A 19,855-nucleotide genomic window follows, 5' to 3' on the forward strand; every position below is an offset into this window, starting at 1 on the left:
ATATATATATATATATATATATAAATATAAAATATATATATATATATATATATATATATATATATATATATATATATATACATATACAGACACACACTTTATATATACACAAATACATATATGTATAAATACTGTATATATACACACATACACATACAAGCCAAACAGAAGTATCTTTTAAAATTCAACACAAAAAAAATCCTTTTGTTGCCTGTGTAGAAACAGAAGCAAAAGACTGGAGACACAAGATTCAGACTTTTCAAAGAAGCTGGCAGCAGGAGTTACCATGTTTAAATACATGTAGCTGCCCCCTAAATAATACTTATGCCTCTGTAGGTGGGGCTTAATGTGAAGGGTAATTTTAATGCAAATTTGTTTGAGAAAGGGTATAAATACTGCAGATCTTTTAGTGTTACAACAGTAGCTTCTCTTCTGCCTTCTACAGAGAACACTGCTTAAAGACATAAAGCTGTGGCAAACACCACCTAATATTTTTGGAGCACAATTATGCTGGTATGTTTTCAGTTTACTTTGGTTTGTTTTGCAGTCAGCCTTTGGGATTAAAGATTTTTTTATCCTTTACTTTTAGTTGAGCTTCCTTGGCAGGGGACCAGCATCTGGTTAGTTTTCTGCAGCTACCAATTTGAGGCCTGAAGGCGGCACCATCATACTCACCTTGGTCTGAATTTTATAACATAGCTGCAAGGAACTATACCACTTAGCTGACATGCAGGATGCTGTGGTGATAAGCAAGGTCTAAAACATCAACAAGTACAAAAAACATACTGTGATTGTGAAAAATTGTGAAAATTTTAAATACAGTGTAAGAGGTAACTAAGAATTCTGTAAGTGGTATGCATTAGTGGTGTATCTGATTTATATGGCAAAACATGTGTTAAACCACCACAGTGCAAAACATTCAGTTAGAAATGGGAAAGGGCAATCTGTATTTTTAGGAGTATGTGTTTATCACAAAGTAAGCATGCTAACTAGCACAATCTTAACTTTTTTTTTTTATATTTTCCAATTAGATTTAAGTTGTAAACATGGAAGTACGGATAACAGCTGTGTTTTTGCTACTGCTCTCTCTGTGCACGGAGTATGGAGGTGCACATTACACCAAAAAAGTTCAACTAAAGGGACCACCCCCATATGGTGGATATAATGTAAAGGGTCACGGTAAGCATACCTCTTTTTTGAAACTTTTCTTCACTGAATTTAATGTAACATGTGTGGAGCTTTTTCAAAACAGAATCACTCATACAACATCTTATAAAAAATTCAAATAATTAACTCATTGTCAGTGCAGTTACAGTCTTAACCATACACATTTACAGCACGCGAAGAATAAGAGGTTAGTCTTTAAAAGGTACAGCAAAAAATGGTTAGTGATTACACCTTTCCAGTATTTTAATATTTAATAATTAAAATCGTTATGTTAAGTGTTAAATGACAGACAAAAAATTATCATTCATATTAAGTTAGCTTTCTCTCCATTATCTGCTCATAATTATCCTATCTTGTATTATTTTACATTTTCTTTAACAAATCAATTTGTTTTCAGAAGCTTACACTCACAGGCAAATGAATGACTGATAAAACTGTTAAAATGGTTAAATTAAAATAACTGTCTCTCTGACACTATCATTCTATACTTTTAGGCAACAGGTTATTCAAAAGAAGTTTGCTAGGAAATGCTACTGGGGCTTTAAATTTATATATATTTACATATTTATACCTACAGAAATATGCCTTTACAATGCCTAACTGTGGCTGCACTCTTATCTTTAGCCAAGTCAGATGTTTTATAATTCTTTGTGTGTGTATTTGGGGTAGAGGGGATGTTGTTATTTGCTGTAATCTTTCTTAAGCTTCTGTAATAAGCTAAATCTCTCCCTTGGAACAAATATTATCTATCTATAAGGTTTTTAAGATGCCCACACATTCATGGACATCGGACCTAGGATGGCTATGAAGTAGCCTAGTATCAAAACAAAAGTAACAGTAGTCAGATGTAAATAATAACGCAACTTGCTTGTTCTTATTTTTAGGAAATGTTTATCACATGTGCATTACCACTCCAACGATTATAAGTTAAAATAGAACTTGCTCTTTTACTTTCAGTGATAAATCTTTCTATTAGTGTATATATTTGTTTAAATTCTGCACAGGGGACATTCAGTATCAGGAATGCATATTATCTGCATGTTTTGCTTATTTCAAGCTAATAGTTGTTAGCTTTTTTGTACTTGTAAAGAAAACTAGTATATGTTAAATGTATCCTAAGAGAAACATTTGCCAATTTTATTTCTCCTCTCCTAACATATATTAGAACAGCCTGTTCCTAGAAGCGCATTTATATTATGATATTTATGATGAGTAGAGAATGTTACAAATAAGTAGTAACCATTGCATATATCTACACTTCTTACTGCTTCTAAAGAAATAAATTTATAAAGAAAAACTAAAGAGTTTACATACATATGTGAGAAAAATCAACACTCATTCCCAGGATACTGTGAATTCTGGAGCTGGTAGGAAAATTAGAGTGAGGGGCTTCCTTAATATGCACAAAGTATGAAATAATTCAGACGTTCACAACAACAAAATTCCACAGTGACAGCTGGAAACAACACTGGAAATACTTGCTACATACTCTCATAAAATGTGTCCAGAATATCAGAAAAGCTTTTGTGTGTGGCATTTCAAAATGAGGGACAAAAACATAACACCCAAACTAGACAGTTACAGATATCCTATATAGTATTCTGGATATAATTAAACTTCTCCACCTCAGTAATTAAGATCTATATAAAACTGGTACAACAAATACAAACTGAAACAGGAAACCTTTTAACTTAAGACTTAAAATAAACAATAGACATTTTAGTATACATTTTTATTGATGTACACAGTATAAACCAATACACACACACATATACAAATACTCAAATATTTAGTCTAACATTTTGTGTTGTCAAAATGTCCACAGTCTCTTATTTTCATCTGTTAAAAGACACACCCTGCAAATTTCCAAGTTCCATAACCTTAAAATTTATTTGAAACAGATATTCTGTTAATCATCTAAGCAGTGACCCAATGACTATGGAGCTGCACTATTGCCAACAAAGGTGAATTCTTAGTTCACCACTAACTCATTTAAAATGATTTATCATTATTATAATGATTGATCATTATGATTTATCTATGTGGCAACTGTACGAATACACAAACAGTTGCATTGTATGACAAAGTGCTTCAAGTGCATTTAGTTTAAAATGGAAAAAATATAAAAAGATTAAACTGCATTAGACTATACTGTAAGTAACAAACGTTCTATCTGATATTGCGCACTTAATTTTATATCTGTCTGCACTGCTGGGAAATATCCTTTACAATATCCTTGATTATTAATAGCTCAGAAAAATTATGATTTTACAAAGAAAATTATGATATACAAAGAACAGAAAATAGCTTATGCTAAGATCTTTACAACCTCGGCTAGGTTTCCTAATGTTTCTTTTCCCACATATTGCCTATCTCCTTTGTGTTTTCTCGGAGTTTCTCCTGGCTGTGTTTCTATTGAAACTCTCTTTCTGCTTCTAATTCTAAGTTCTTCTCACATGATAAACGCGTCTACAACTAAGACGGATTACAGGCTGTCCTGCTGTGTAGACACCAAGTAGTACTTTTTCCTTCAAAGAACCAGAAAACCACTCTCCACACATAGGAAGCATCATTTGTTGACCATCAAACTACAAAAGAAAGCAAACCACTGTTTATATTTTGTAGTCAAAAAGGCATACCAACGATTTTTTCTAAAGTTATTGCAATACTTAATTCTACTAAGCAAATAAAATAAATTGATGATTTTTATTTTGGAATCCAACTATAATAACAAGCAATTTTCGTACTATTAATTTAATGATGCTGTGATGCCTTATTTGCTGACAGTCTTTTTTTTATTTTGAACTGTGATTTGCAACGGAAAACACTAAGAGAAATTACACTCTGAGAACAAATAAGCAGTAAAAGGAGAAACACATTTATCCATTTAGTAAAATGTATATTCTAGGTTTTAAGCTTATAAAACCACTTTCCATCATAGTTTATAAAACTATAAACAAGATCTGTCTTGACAACCCTAGATCTGCATACCAATATTAATTAATACAGAGTTCATAAATACCCATGGATGAAAATCAATTATGTGAGTACAATAACATGACACAGAACTGTTAGGCAACATTCTGTTCATCCACATTGCTATGACAAAATTTACTGCCAGAGTGCACCATGTACCTTTTATCAGGGTGTAGTTATGTATACCTAAGAAAAGAACAACTATTAATATCATATATCCAATTGTCTAACACAAGTTGGTTTCTAAAGAAATAGTTGCATACAAACTGTTAACATGAATAAAACATAAGTATCTTTCCAGAGGTTTTGTTTACATACTCCAGTGCTTTTATATTTAGGTTTAGTCATTTTCAAAAAAAAAACAAAAAAAAACACTTGCATTAGTTTTGCACAGAATAACCACTAGATGGCAATGCCTGTATACTTGTAACTTTGTGGACATATACAAGACTTTAGTGTAGGTCATCAATTTGTTCCTATACAGTTTTGCTGAAAGTGTCTAAAACACTTGAACTCCCACCAGGAACTCTACTGATACAGATTCAAATATTCAAACAATAGATAGCTTCAGTGATGATAAATAGTATTTTCTGCATAATTTATTGTACTGCATTTTGAATAATTAAGATTTTTATATTATTCAAAGTGGCAATGGTAGCCCTGTGGCCTCGGAATAAGAAGACCAGGGTTTGTCTCCCAGGTGCTCCCAGTATGGAGTTTGCATGCTCTCTCCATGTCTGTGTGGATTTTCTCTAGGTGTTCCAGTTTCCTCTCAGAGTTCAAAAACATGAAGGTTATGTGAATTGGCCTTGCTAAAATCTGTGCTTGTGTGTGTGTGTGTGTGTGTGTGTGTGTGTGTGTCTGTTCACCCTATGGTGAACTGTCACCATGTCTCAGTTATGTTCCTACTTTGCACCCAATGGTTGCTGGGATAAGCTCCTTCTTACCTATGACCCTGCCCTGGATGGATATTACTATGATCAGCCTTGGAACTGACTGACTGGCGTTTACTTGTTCTCTGTTATTGCCTGTACTGTATATTGTTTACCGTGGGCATTCCATTTTTTTTTTCACATCCCAAAAATGTGCATGTTAAGTTTACTGCCAACTCATAAATTAAATTGACCCAGTTAGAGAGAATGTAGGGGTGTAAGGGTGTGTGTGTTTCCCCCCAGCAAAGGATTTACACTACTGCACTTATTGCAGCTAGGATAGGTGTGATGCTGGATTAAACAACCTAGGTTTAAAAGCATATGAAAAAATGAAAGGAAAAAATGGTTTAACTGTAATGAAATGTTACTCAACTCCAGCCAATATTCTGCCAAAATAAGTAAAAGTAAAAAAAAAACAGTTTAATTTTAATTGCAAATGAGAAGTGCTCACCTTAAAAGGTAGGAGAAAAAAGTATTATAGCTATTATGAACATTGACAGACTAGACTTATTTGTTGCTCAGGTTACTAGGTTTGGGTACAAAGCTAACATGAAATGTTCTTCCAAGAACATAAGACTTTTTTATTGAACATTCGGCAGTGGGTTATCATTGGGGTAAACAGCAGCTTAAAATAATAAGGATGTACAAAACACATGAGACTTGTAACGTAAAAGAATTACAAAGTTTGCAATAAAATATGCAGTTTCAGAAAAAAATTACAAAATATATAACTATACAGAATACTATAAAACTGTCATCAAATGTTGAACCTCATTGCAAATAGATTGTATTAAGAATGTACAATATACTTGCACACTATTCTACTATATAATACTATATAATTCTACTGTACAATACTCACACTCTATTCTATAGAATAATGTGTCAATTTATATATACATTGGTAGCACATTTGAAAAGAATTTCACCAAATACATCTTGATTTTCTATAATGCAATAAACCAAAAGCTAACTAAATAAACAGCTGTAGAAAATGTAACTGTCAATTCCATGATGCTTAAGTTATTTCATAATAAAGTATTTTTAACCCATCCAACCACCAATTTATCTGTACATCTACCTAATCAAATTATGGAGTCAAGAAGAGTCTTGAGACTTTCCCTGCAGCATTAGGTACAAGTAAGAACCAACCCTGAATGAAGTGCTGATCCATTGCAGGGCATATTTCATGTACAAACCCATCAGATAAATGGCTATCAAAAATATATACTGTATTTGTAGTGGTAGAAGTATCTTATCTGAATGTATTCTCTAATTGAAATCACAATAAGAGAGTGTGGTACAAATTGCTTTTGAATATTATAAAATATATAATGTAGCTTCATCTTTAACTCTGGCACTAGCTCTTTTTCCTCACTAAAAACAAGTTATTTTAAAACAACAAGAAATACATGCATTTTTAATACAGCAAACTTGGGTCCTTTAATAACATCCTTTCTGCAACATTCAAACAATAATGCTCTAACACAGATTCACTATATTTTCAAGCAATGATTGCTACCAGCACGGTGGCGCAGTGGGTAGCGCTGCTGCCTCGCAGTTGGGAGATCTGGGGACCTGGGTTCGCTTCCCGGGTCCTCCCTGCGTGGAGTTTGCATGTTCTCCCCGTGTCTGCATGAGTTTCCTCCGGGCGCTCCGGTTTCCTCCCACAGTCCAAAGACATGCAGGTTAGGTGGATTGGCGATTCTAAATTGCTCTAGTGTGTGCTTGGTGCGTGGGTGTGTTTGTGTGTGTCCTGCGGTGGGTTGGCACCCTGCCCGGGATTGGTTCCTGCCTTGTGCCCTGTGTTGGCTGGGATTGGCTCCAGCAGACCCCCGTGACCCTGTAGTTAGGAATATAGCGGGTTGGGAAATGAATGGATGGATGATTGCTACCAGACCCACTTTATCAGGTATTTCGCCTAAGAAATTTGAAGATGTAAACCAGACAATTACACAACAAATCAAAGCACGGATGATAAAAGAAAAATATGCAATGTATATGCTAAGCCATTCGACTGCATCAGGCAAATGATCAGAGTACTACAACGATGATGTCAGACTATAATAAACCCCTATAGAAAAAGATGATATCGATAAATAATAAATTAATTATTATGAACACAACTACAGCATCATGTCTGAATGGAAAAACCATACATTCCTTTGGCTGGTGACATTATGTTGATGTTTAAACAATTTAATGTAAAACTATACTATCTCATTAGGAAAAGGTATCATTAAAATAGCAGAAACTGGAAAAGTTAGGACTCAGACAAATGTAGTCCACTACAAATAGAGTGGCCCAAAACAAAAGCACAAAGAGTCAAACTCAAAAACCCTCAGACAAGAGTGATAATCTTGCAAAATGAATCACCTTGTACTGATGCTGCATTATAGTGAACTTTAAAGTTACATTTGGTCAATTAAAGATGTTTAAAAACTGTGGGCTACTAATCAAAAACATGAAGATGCTCTACAAATGATCTGAGAGAAAAAAGTAAAGATGATTTACAATAGGATTAGCATTTAGCACAAATATAATTTTGTTTCCAGAGCCTAGCAGTACAATGCTGAACTATCAAGCGATTTGATCCTGATCAATCTCAAAAGATTTCTCTTAATCAGTTGCCAGGAACCACCTTTAATAATAAGGAGCACAACTCTGCAATTAATAATCCTTTTATCCTGCTGTTAGGCCTGATTGTTGCCATTTAGGAAAACAAATATATGAGCCATGACGGGAAAGCTGCACTGGGGAGTATATAAACTAAATTTCCAAATAGGTTTATTCCAATAGAGCGACAGAGTTAACTGAAGTTTACTGAAGCAAAACTGAAAGGCAGATATGAAACAGCCTTGAACTATGTACAAGTCCATCTCAGTGTGCATTCAAAATGAGCCAACTTAGAGCCACAAAACAACACAGCATACACACCTCTTACATATGGAAGGAAACCGAAGTACTTCAAAAAACACAAGGAATGATACAGTAGTGTCATCTACATCATGCTTTGCTAATACAAATTCAATTCTGTTCCATTTAACTTGAGCTCTTCTGGAATTCAAATTAGAAATTCTTACGCATATACAGAAGCATAAGACAATAAAATGAAAATGCCAAACCATTCTATATACATAGATATATTTAAACAAATTTATATAGTTAACATAATAACATTTGAATATTAAAAAACATCTAAGTTCTATCAAAGGCTCCAATCGCTGTGGTAAAAAAAATAATTTAATCAGCATAAAAAAATATTAATCTACCAGAAAAAAATAGTGGATATTGGATGAGAGGAAAACAAAAACATTCCAGGAGAAAATATACCTCTGAGGTCAGTCCCATTTAATCCAATTTATGTTCATGTGCAACCAAAGCTTTTTCTAGCAGCACTGGGGATGGGTGGCCAGTCCAGTGTAGAGCCTGCTGTAGCACACACTCAAACAGACTAGAGAGGAAACAATCAAACTAACACATGTCTTTGGGATAAGGAAGGAAAAAGGAGCACCTGGAGAAAACCCCAAGCATACACTGGGAAACTGTGAACATTCCACTGAGACAATGATCAGAGGCAAGATTTAAACCTAGGACATATAAGGCAGCAATGCCTGTCACTGCATCACAGTTCCACCATCTATTGGAAATTGGAGAGCCAAAATCTAGCTTGTTAAAGCCAGCTGGATGCCCATATCCTCCTGGGCATTTAAAGATATTACAGTAAAGTTAACAATTGTTGGACTTACAGTAAAAACAATGAGCCAAATACAGTTATTGAGATCGGAATTAATTTTATTTTTTTAGATTGTCAATTTTTTTTAATTGGCTTAGCTTGAATGTTTTGGATAAACAATATAAGAACATAAACATACTTTTTCATTTTATGTTGATAACAATAACACACTTTCTTTTGTCTGATATCTCAAAGATATGTATATTAGACAAACTAGGAACATAAATGTGGCTTGGTATGACCTACTATTTTTCTAAAGTATGCAAGTCCTTTCTGTAGAAAATATAGTAATTTCATTTCTCTGCATTGTCCAAAGACAACACTGAAATGTATCCATAGAGTTTTTTCACAATAAAATCATAAAAAGGAAAGTTCATTTGTAATGTGCTTTGAGGTTCTGCCTAAGTTAGCCTTCAGATCTAACAGTCATTTTAGAAGTCGAGATTATGAAAAGATTAAAAGCATTAGAAGAAATAATCAAAACAGAAAAAACAAAACAATGATTATCAATAAGTGTAAAATCAGTAAAGCAGAAAGTCAATTTTACCATCATAAATTAATTGGGCAGTAATATACTAGCAAGTCTTAAATGTTTGTAAAACTGTCTTGAAAGTAACCTAAAGCAAAGTTTATTTTATCTGAATGATCTTATAACATATCTTGCGGTCTTTACTTGCTTTCTGCTGAAATCATGCCTACTTTGAAAACATACTTTGAGATGACAGTCACCATAAAAAGCTAAATATAACATAAAGACATATCTAAAGGAGTGAGTGTTAAATTAACTAGACACTCTAAATTGATCCCAGTATGAGTGAGTGTTGGAGAGTCCATGTCCTGCAATTGACTTGCACCTGATGTTGCCAGAGTAGACTCTGGCTTCCTCTGCCAGAGCAAGTTCAATAAAGGATATAGACTGAATGAATGATTTATTTTACCACATGTTAGAGAAAGGCTAATTGCCACATCAGAATTTTTAATTTTCTTAACATCACAAGTGAATCTCACTTTTCTCTCATCCAAGTTTTACCAAAACCCTCACAGACTAGCTGGGGTTCAATAAAAGATCTTTGAGAAAAAAACATGAATCAAGAGTAAAGAATTTCTTCCCTGATCTATGGATAAACATTACAACACCGAGAACAAAATTCTGCCTAGAGTCTGTCTGAGAATAACGGTAAGAGATGAAGTTGATATGAGACTGCAAACCCGGGCCAATCAAGACATGATGACTGATATAGTCACAACTGCTTCTGCTGGTGCTGAGGTGCTAAAATAGAATTTCTCTACAGAAAAATTTTGACAATTAAAGTTCACTCCACTATCAGCCTCAGAAGGTGACAACAGAAAAAAGGCATAATAAGTAAATTAATCTGATTTCTGAATCTAGGAAACTGTTGCAGAGAAAACATTCAAATAAAGTAACCAGTATCCCTCATTGTTTACAGAACCATTTACATAATCAATCACTCCACCTTTAAAGTCTGACCACTGCATTTTATTTATTATTGTAGTATTTCCTAAGACTTTAGGAACTTTCAAAATTAGATTTTTTTTTTTTTTTAGAAGAATTACGTGGATAGGACTGGTGAGCTTTGTTGGCCTGGTCTCGTCTAGATTGTTCTAAGGTTCAAGTATTTTTTAGGAACAGCCAATGAATATATTTATATATATATATATATATATATATATATATATATATATATATATATATATATATATATATATATATATATGTTAAACAAAAGGCAGGTATTTAAGTGTGATAATTACTGTACATAATTAAATAATATTGCAGTCAAGTTTAATATCCATTAAACCTTTTTCCAAACCTGCTTTTTCAATTACAGAAAGTACAAACCTCAAGTCATTCCTAAAGGAATTTAGTCCAAGACAAGTACCCAAAGCAGGGTAGCATCCTGGTCTACTGCCAGGTACACACAAACATTCAATAATAATTTCCAAATACAGCAGGTATTTAACTTGACTTTCATGTTTTTATGATGTGGGAGAAAACCATGCAAACATATGGACAGGCTGGGAATCAAACTTAGGTTAGTTTGAATTGGAAACAGCAGCACTAACTACACCATTAATCTTCCACACTTGTATTGTTTGTGCCAAAAAACAGAAATATTAAAAAAGATGTAAATAATATGCATCGAACCTTAGGCAGCACTATGGTGCAGTGGTTAGTGTTGGCAGCTCACAGTATCAGAAGACTAGATTTCATCTCCAGCATGCTCATTACCTGTGGAGCTTGCATGCTGCCTATAAGTCAGCTTGTTTTTATTTCTTCGGGTGTCAGTTTTCCCCACACATCACCTACTGGTACTGTATATGTTAGGGTTACTGGTAAATCTAAATCAACCCAGGCTTCTGTTCTAGGTTGATTCCTGTGTTGTACTTAACATTGCCAGGTAGGATTCAGCTCCCTGCAACCATAAAATATATTTATGGAGGTCAGAAATCAGATCAATTGATTCATCTTTACTTGTCTTAAAAACATCTTGTGATGATGGCTCCTCCAAAAAGCAGTATTTAAGTAGGTAAAACTGGATATATGGTTCTTAACTATAAATTCAAAAAACACTTTATCAGTGCACTTTTTTAAGGTGACAACAGACATCAGAAATCATAAACTTGGGAGTTAAGGTGTGTATGACTGTAGCCAATGGAGTTCAAGAAAGAGCAAAACAGGTCAGACAGGGTTACAGAGCTCAACAGTCAATTTACTTACATCTACACCATCTTATGTCAAGTAATTGCTCTTTTATAATTTCTGTTTCTTTATAAATCATTCTTATATATTCAGTTAGATATAAATTCATGATCACACAAGCACCTCTGTTTCCCCATTCATGCATGGGATTAACTGAAAGTATGAAAAAAAAAAGAAAAACTGCAATAACATTTCTTTGTTAAATTATTTTTATGACTTTTATTTTAGTGCTATATATACTAGTGGCTCTGGTGCTTATAGGTTGAAAATTACTCCTGGAATACATGGAAATATTTTAAAAATGAGAAAAAATTCAACAAATAAGAAAAAAAAAATCACACTTGCCAAAATACACGTTTACTGTTACCTGTATTGCAACGGTTCATAAAAAAATATCCTGGTTCTATGGTCTATGTACAGTAATAATAGGAGACAATGTCAATAAGCAAAAGATCACAGGAAGCAAAGAGGTGGAGATAGGTGGAAATAGGTAAAAACCACAATGGACTGGCTGGTTTACAGTGCCAAAACAAGAGTCTGTCTTCTAGTGAACTTTGTAAGGCTGCATGAATGGTTTAAGTTGGAGTTGCTGGTGTACAGAAACACTGAAGTGGCTTCATGAGTTGAGCAACACTCCTGAATCCAAAGCGCATGATTCTTAGGTACAGTAAGTCAAACTCATTGAAGGTCTAGACTTGTGCATTGTTACAATAGCAAATTACAGAGATGTGCATAGTGACAAAGGAAGGAAGAAGGTGAGTAAAATACTTTCCATAGTAAAACTATGAGACAATTTTTTGAGCCTTTATGGAAGTATTGTTTTATCTAACAAAGTAACTAATACCATTCATACTCCATTACTAAAGCGAAAAGTATACTGCTCAAAAACATTAATGAAGAATCAAAAATTAACATATGAGTGTTAGGAGTTTTATCCATTACAATCACAAATTTAAAAGGAAGGTAAGGTATGTACAGGAGTTGCCCTGTGAATGGACTCCCCCACTTTCTTGTGTTGGTTTCTACCTATGTTGTCAAGAATGGCTTTGGCTAACCACTACTCTAAAACTGCATTAAGTAGATTCTGCAAAAAATGGATGCATTATTATTATTATGTCATGCCTTAAAATGTAAAGTTACAAATTAAGTTTTCAACACCATAAAGCCATATTCTATTGTATTAAAAATAATAGATCAGTTTACTGATATAAAGGAAATTTAAAGCTACTCAATTAACATTACAATAATTATTATTAATTATAGTAGTAGGTAAGAAAGTTAAAAATACTTTCTTTATAAACAGTGTACGAGATGAAAGGAGAACAAGGACCACCAGGAGAACCAGGAGAACAAGGAGAACAAGGAGAACAAGGAGAACAAGGACCAGCTGGACCACCAGGCCCTCCAGGAAAATCTGGCTATGGGGTACCAGGTGCACAAGGACCCCCTGGACCACAAGGACCTCCAGGACAGTCTGCTGTAGGAAAACCAGGAATTCCTGGTAGTTCAGGAAAGCCAGGTGAACCAGGGGCCCCAGGAGAAAAAGGAGAGAGGGGAAGCCAAGGAAGTCCAGGTCCTAGAGGTTCACCAGGATCACCAGGGTCTCCAGGACCAGCTGGTTTATCTAGTCCTGGTAAGCAAGGACCCCAGGGCTTTTCAGGTCCAGCAGGGCCCAGAGGTGAACCGGGACAAAAGGGTCACCCAGGTATTCAAGGTGCACAAGGTCCCAAAGGAGAACAAGGATATGGAATACCTGGAAAACCAGGGGAGAGAGGTCCTGAGGGCCCAGCAGGGCCAATGGGAATGACTGGTCCTGCAGGTGTTGGAAAACCAGGTAGACCTGGCCATCCAGGTGAGCCAGGCAAACAAGGAGCGCAAGGTGCTGATGGAGCTCCCGGTCCCATGGGAATGACAGGCCCTAAAGGTCCACCTGGATCATCTGGGCCAATGGGTATTGGAAAGTCAGGAGCTGATGGTGCTCCAGGTTTGCCTGGCGCAACTGGACCTAAGGGTCCACCTGGGCCAGCTGGGCAGAATGGAAGTCCAGGAGCTCCAGGATACGGAAAAACTGGTGCACCAGGGCCTAAAGGAGAAAGAGGGGCAACAGGAGCAACAGGTGCAACAGGTGAGAAAGGAGAGGCAGGTGAGGCAGGAGAGTCAGGTGAGGCAGGAGAGCAAGGGGCAGAGGGACCTGCTGGGCCTCAAGGTGAAAGAGGGCCTCAAGGTGAAACTGGAGCAACAGGTCCAAAGGGTGAAGGTGGTCCTATGGGGCCAAGTGGTCCAAAGGGATATAAGGGTGATCCAGGTACACCAGGGTCTGATGGAAAACCAGGTTACTCAGGACCACCAGGCCCTGTAGGACCACGAGGAGCACAGGGTGCAAATGGCGTGAAAGGAGAAACAGGACCAGCTGGAGCACCAGGAGCCCCAGGAGATGCAGGTCTACCAGGTGCCAAAGGAAATAAGGGTGATGCAGGAGAACATGGAGACAAAGGAGCAGATGGACCACCAGGTCCCAGAGGACCTAGTGGCCTACCTGGAACTCCTGGGTCTCCTGGCCAAAAGGGTCACCCTGGTGCTCCTGGGAAACCTGGTCCTGCTGGAGTATCAGCTAAAGCAATTCCAGGTCCAATGGGACCACCTGGGCTTCCAGGCCAGAGAGGAGCAGATGGTCAGCCAGGGCAACCTGGACCACCTGGGCTACCAGGTCCCCCAGGAGAAGAATATTATGGAAAAGGAAAGTCAGAACAGATTGTAGCAGCACCTGCTCCCCTTTCTGCTTTCAGTGCCCTGTTAACCAAAGCCTATCCAGAATCTGGGAGCCCCATTCAGTTTGAGAATATCCTGTACAATGAGCAACACCATTATGACCCTTCTTCTGGCATCTTCACATGCCAAATTCCAGGGGTCTACTATTTTGCTTACCATGTGAACGCAAAGGGGTCTAATGTTTGGGTTGGCTTGTATAAAAATGGTTCCCCAGTTATGTACACGTATGATGAATATCTGAAAGGCTACATGGACCAAGCCTCAGGAAGTGGTATCCTTTACCTCCATGAGAATGACCAGGTGTGGGTTCAAATTCCAAATGATGAATCTAATGGTGTCTATGCTTCAGAATATGTTCATTGCTCTTTCTCTGGATTCCTAATTGGCTCAACGTGATACCTGATCTGACTTAAACATCTGTTACTTCCTAAAACAATGAACTGTTTCTTTGCGATATGAATATCTTGTTTCTGTAAACCCCAACTAACATAAGAAACTGAAAATGTTGAACATATTTAGTATTTTGTATAGCTTTCATTTGTGGATTTCAAATGTATCAAACATGCTACTTGAATATCAAAGATTTGCCAGTAACAGCTACAAAAAGAATCACATGTAAATGGTGTATACAGTAAATCACTTTTGCAGAAATGAAGACAAAGAGGTAAAGAAGTTCTTCATCCCTTAACTTATAGCATGTGTCTGTTGAAAACCCTTTAGTAATGAAAAATAAAATGACACAATGTCCAAGATAAAGTTTGTACTTAACTGTTTGGCTCCAAACTCAAAAACCCTTAAGTGTTTGTTGTGTATTTGAATGTTTGTCTCATGTAAAACGTGTTACCAGAATGTGTTAAGTAACCCAATAAACTGGCTCATTTCCTTATCTTTTTTATATTTGTTACAGTACCTTTTGTAATACTTCAAAATATCAAAATCATTAACTATAGCACTGCTTTACTTTCTTAAAATGCATGGAAACATCCTAATTACTACAATACATATTTTGTGCACAGCATATCATAGCTCATAACAAATTAAATTTCAACACATTTTGTCAGCAGAAAAATTGGCAGGACAACTGATTTACACTTACACAAAGTTTAGAAAAATTAGAAAAGTTTATGTGACCCAAATGCATATAGCAATGAATAAATAAAAACAACTAGGCCTTACTAGCAGTAAGTGATGTTCTTTTACATTACAAAAATATCAGCACTCTTATCATAAAGCTGTGTATAACCAAAAACTACATTCAGGTAATACCTACTCTCTGCCAAATGGCAAATTAAATAAAAGCACTTTTATATTTCTATAATATCAACCCAGCCACTGTACTGTGAGCAGACTGTACATTTTCCCTGAATCTGTGTGGGCTTTCCTACCATTTCCAAAACATGTGTTTGTTAGGTTAATGGGTGACTCCAACTTGGCTCTGTACAAGTGGATGAATGGATGCCCCTATACTAAAAAAGCATTCTGCTTCCATCAATAAATGGACCTTTTATGCAGAAAAATATAGTATGTAGCCATGTGCTTGAAACAGCAGAACAGGTGACAAGGGAACACCTACCTTTAGTAGCACTGAAAGGATTCTTAATAAAAGGTTGCTATAGTAGTACATTAGAACAATCACAACAAATCTACAAATCTGTACTCATGGCTAACGTGATATCAGTGATACATCCATCCATCCATCCATCCCTCCATTATCCAACTCGCTATATCCTAACTACAAGGTCACAGAGGTCTGCTGGAGCCAATTCCAGCCAAAACAGGGCGCAAGGCAGGAAACAAACCCCGGGCAGGGTGCCAGCCCACCACAGATCGGTGATACAGCCTTTGATAAATTGTATACACTAACTTAAAATCAGTAAACTGATGAGTTAAATATTTACATGGTTATTTACAGTACTTCTTTTTATTTTTCATCTATGTATTTCTGGAAACACTAAATCAAAGTAACGTGCAAATTATAATTAGTACAAATGTAACATACAGTAATTCTATAATTGGAGCACAGGGTATGTTTAGGATACTGCAGCACGTTAGATGAAAAATCTAAACAAGCAGCTTACCAAACTGCAACCTAAAGCCTAAATCATAAGATCACACTGGTAATAGTTATATCTTGCACGAAAATACATCAAGGAACCAAGTAAGTGCTAAATAAAGAAAGATCCTCTGAGGAGTTTAGACTTAGATAGATAGATAGATAGATAGATAGATAGATAGACAGACAGACAGACAGACAGACAGACAGACAGACAGACAGACAGACAGACAGACAGACAGACAGACAGACAGATAGATAGATAGATAGATAGATAGATAGATAGATAGATAGATAGATAGATAGATAGATAGATAGATTATTTTATTAATCCTAAGGGGAAATTCACTTGCAGCCTAAAATAAATAGAAATAGAATCTAATAATTCTAATAGAAATAGACTTGCAGCCTAACATAACAGTGACTTAACAAATTTTCACATGACACATTTTTCCTTTTTACCTTCAACAAAGAATACTGTTGAAGGAAAATGAAATGTTTTGATGTGTGTTGAAATGCTGCTACTAACAGGAATGTTCATATTTTTGAGCAGCCCAAGTAAAGAGATTCCAGAATATACTAGAAAAACAATTTTGTATTTTTGTCAATATCTCAGCAAAATAATTAAAATTATATTTTTATATATACTGTAGTCTTTCACATATGTAATACCATTGTGAAGCAGAGAATGAAAAACAGAGTATCTGTGATATTATCCCACTGCATTAACCAATAAGGAGTAAAATATACTTTAAAGAAAATAAGTTATCCTGCATTTGAGAGAAAAAAAAATTAAAATGGCCTTTCATTGCATCAAAGCTGATAACTCCTGACCTACTACAGTAATAAAGAGGAGGGTATTAACATCAAGCAAAGATCACAATGGCTAATTCTGGTGTTAAGTGACACTTTAAAAGAGCAACATAAACCCTATACAGGATTATTAGAAAACAACACATTTTAAAGAATAGTATTTCACAAAATAATCAACCTACAGGGCAGTATCTATAAAGTTAGCAAACAATATTTTGTTGCTTGTTTATGATATGCTAATATTGTTCTTTTGTGTTGTGTGAGAGTAAAAAACACTTTGTCTTGAGGGTATAATGTCATTTATGGAGATAGTCAATTGAAATTTTTTTAATATCAAAACCATTCTTCATAAATGCATCTGGTAAATAAAAAGGCAATGAAGGCTAGAATTTAACGCAAAATGTTTGGTAGACTGATTGATGATGAAAATAACAAAATGACAAATTTCTAGTAGTATTTACTGAGAGTCACATCAGACAAACATCAAGATTAACAAAATCTTTATTTTGATGCGGAACTTAGAATTAAGTAAGCAGCCCTTCAAGAAAACCTGGATATACATATTGAATGGAATTAAAGGCAACAGTGTAGCCATACAACCAAGTCTATGCCAAGGTGTTATAATATTTAATGTCTCACAGCTGAAGGACAGCATGGTGATACTGTAGTTAGCACTGCATTTTCACAGATCCAGTGTCCTAGGTTTGAATTGCACAACTGTTCTTTGTATGTATGGTGTTTACACCTTCTCCCTGTACCTGCATGGGTTTTCTATTCAGTACTCTGTTTTTCTTCTCACATCCCAAAAGACATGCAAGTTAGGTTGATAGGCAATCCTAAAGTGGCCCCAGTGAGAGTGTATCCCTGTTCTGGTCTGGCACCATGTACAGGACTGTTTCCTTCATTTCGCATATTGTTTTGCTTATAACCGAACAATTATCGTTTTTTGAAATTATATGTTAGTCTTCATAAATTAAAAATAAAAGAATATAAAACCAGTATAATTATGTCAAAAACACATAGTTTTATTTTTTATTTCCACACAATACATAGAAAATTTTGCAAAATTATTCCTACAATAACTTAGGAAAGCCACTTTCATTACACTAAAAGCTTTATAAAATGAATTTTAATGAAAAATGTGGTTAATGCAAATATCATTTCAGTTTTATAAGCAGAGTTCAAGGTCCACCACCCCCTGCCAGAGGTTGAAAAGTTTAACCTCACCAATTACACAAAATGAAATCATAAATAAATGCATAATCAACAATATACCACTGCACCAGTGGTGGTAGGTGGTCATTCAAAACAGAGGAAGTGCATTTTAGTCCTAAATCATAAAATTAGTCAATTATTGGATCATGTTGTTTATATGTATATTCTGCCTGTCTTTCTTTTTGTAGAAAATGGTCTATGACCCTGTCATATCAACTGGGAGTCTCTTCCAGAAACTTGGCCAGTTTCCTCTCAATGGCCAGCAGAGCAAGGTTGCTTAAACGGTTTTGGCCCATTGTGATGTGGCTGTACAACTTGACTTGTTTTAAGCAGGGGAAACTCCTCTCTACACCTGCTAATGTAGGTCCAATTGTTGCCACTAAAGACAATGGTTTATATACCTGAGGTATTGAACTATCCAACTCCATGTCTTTAAAAACACCAAGAAATCACACAGCTTACCCCTGTTGCCCTACAAGTCACGATTTAAATATAGGACTTGGAGTTCAGATCTCAGTCTCCCTGAATCAAAGAAATGACTATAACTTTCCAGGACACTTTCGAATGCCTCCTCAGGAAACAGCTGTCTCATTTGATCAAATTTCCCATGATTGATTAGTTCTAGAAAAGCATATTCTCCAAATTTGAAAAATGCTGAGAAATCTGCTCCATAAGATTGTCTAAGATGGCCATGTACAGATTTCTATAACGCTCCTGGGGATCCTGCAATTGTGACAGACACAGACACTTTCAATTGCCGCTTTTGCATGGACAGCTTTGATAGCCTCCTCTGAACACTTTTCTTTTGCAAAAGCAAGGAGACTCTCAATTCTTTGCTTGCAGTAAAGAACATCCATAACCCTCTGCTGCACAATGTGAAAGACCACATCAGTTTCTGAGAAAATTTGTTCATATGTGTTCAACATGAAAACAAACTCCAAATCCTCCAGTGTCTTAAAGAAGCCTTTGGCAGCATTGAGTGTGTCCTCATCTACTATGGTCTCATCCTTGATAATTTTTTCAAAGTCTGCAAAGCCCATCCTAGTTGTTCGCCACAGTACTTATTATTTCTGATGTAAATTTCCACCAAGTAGGAGTGTTTCTGGGCAACTTTCAACCCCCTGCAGACTTGAGAAACACATCCTCTTGGTAGATTTAGAAAAATATCTGGTAAACCCAAAGAGAGTTTCAAAAAACATTCTGGATCCAGACAAGCACTTTTTCCCCTAAGACAATACCTGGTTTCGTCTGAGTGCATAGTAGTATATAAACATTGCATTGGGAGCTATTGCTTTAACTTTAGCCTGAAGTCCGTTCATAGGGGAAGCCATGACAGCAGCCCCATTATAAGTTTAAGCCACAAGTCTTTCTTTGTAATTGTAGTCCTGCATGTTTTCATTTAAAACATTAAAGACGGACTGGGCATTTCGCCCCCTGAAACATTAGAAAATCCAACAAATCACTCCTGAATC

The 19,855-nt window shown here is 35.8% G+C and overlaps 2 protein-coding genes across 2 annotated transcripts in view; one reads left to right on the plus strand and one right to left on the minus strand.

Annotated features, from left to right (window-relative positions):
- nt5dc1 (5'-nucleotidase domain containing 1) overlaps window positions 1-19,855 on the minus strand; it is a 369,927-nt gene that overhangs the window by 314,099 nt on the left and 35,973 nt on the right. The window lies entirely within an intron of this gene.
- col10a1b (collagen, type X, alpha 1b) lies at window positions 385-15,194 on the plus strand. The gene is made up of 3 exons (XM_028797571.2): window positions 385-513; window positions 1,032-1,179; window positions 12,837-15,194. Exons 2-3 carry the CDS (start codon window positions 1,047-1,049, stop codon window positions 14,696-14,698), a joined length of 1,995 nt encoding a protein of 664 aa, XP_028653404.1. The 5' UTR covers window positions 385-513; window positions 1,032-1,046; the 3' UTR covers window positions 14,699-15,194.

This window comes from Erpetoichthys calabaricus, chromosome 3 (assembly GCF_900747795.2).
Source record: "Erpetoichthys calabaricus chromosome 3, fErpCal1.3, whole genome shotgun sequence".
Lineage (NCBI taxonomy): Eukaryota > Metazoa > Chordata > Cladistia > Polypteriformes > Polypteridae > Erpetoichthys > Erpetoichthys calabaricus.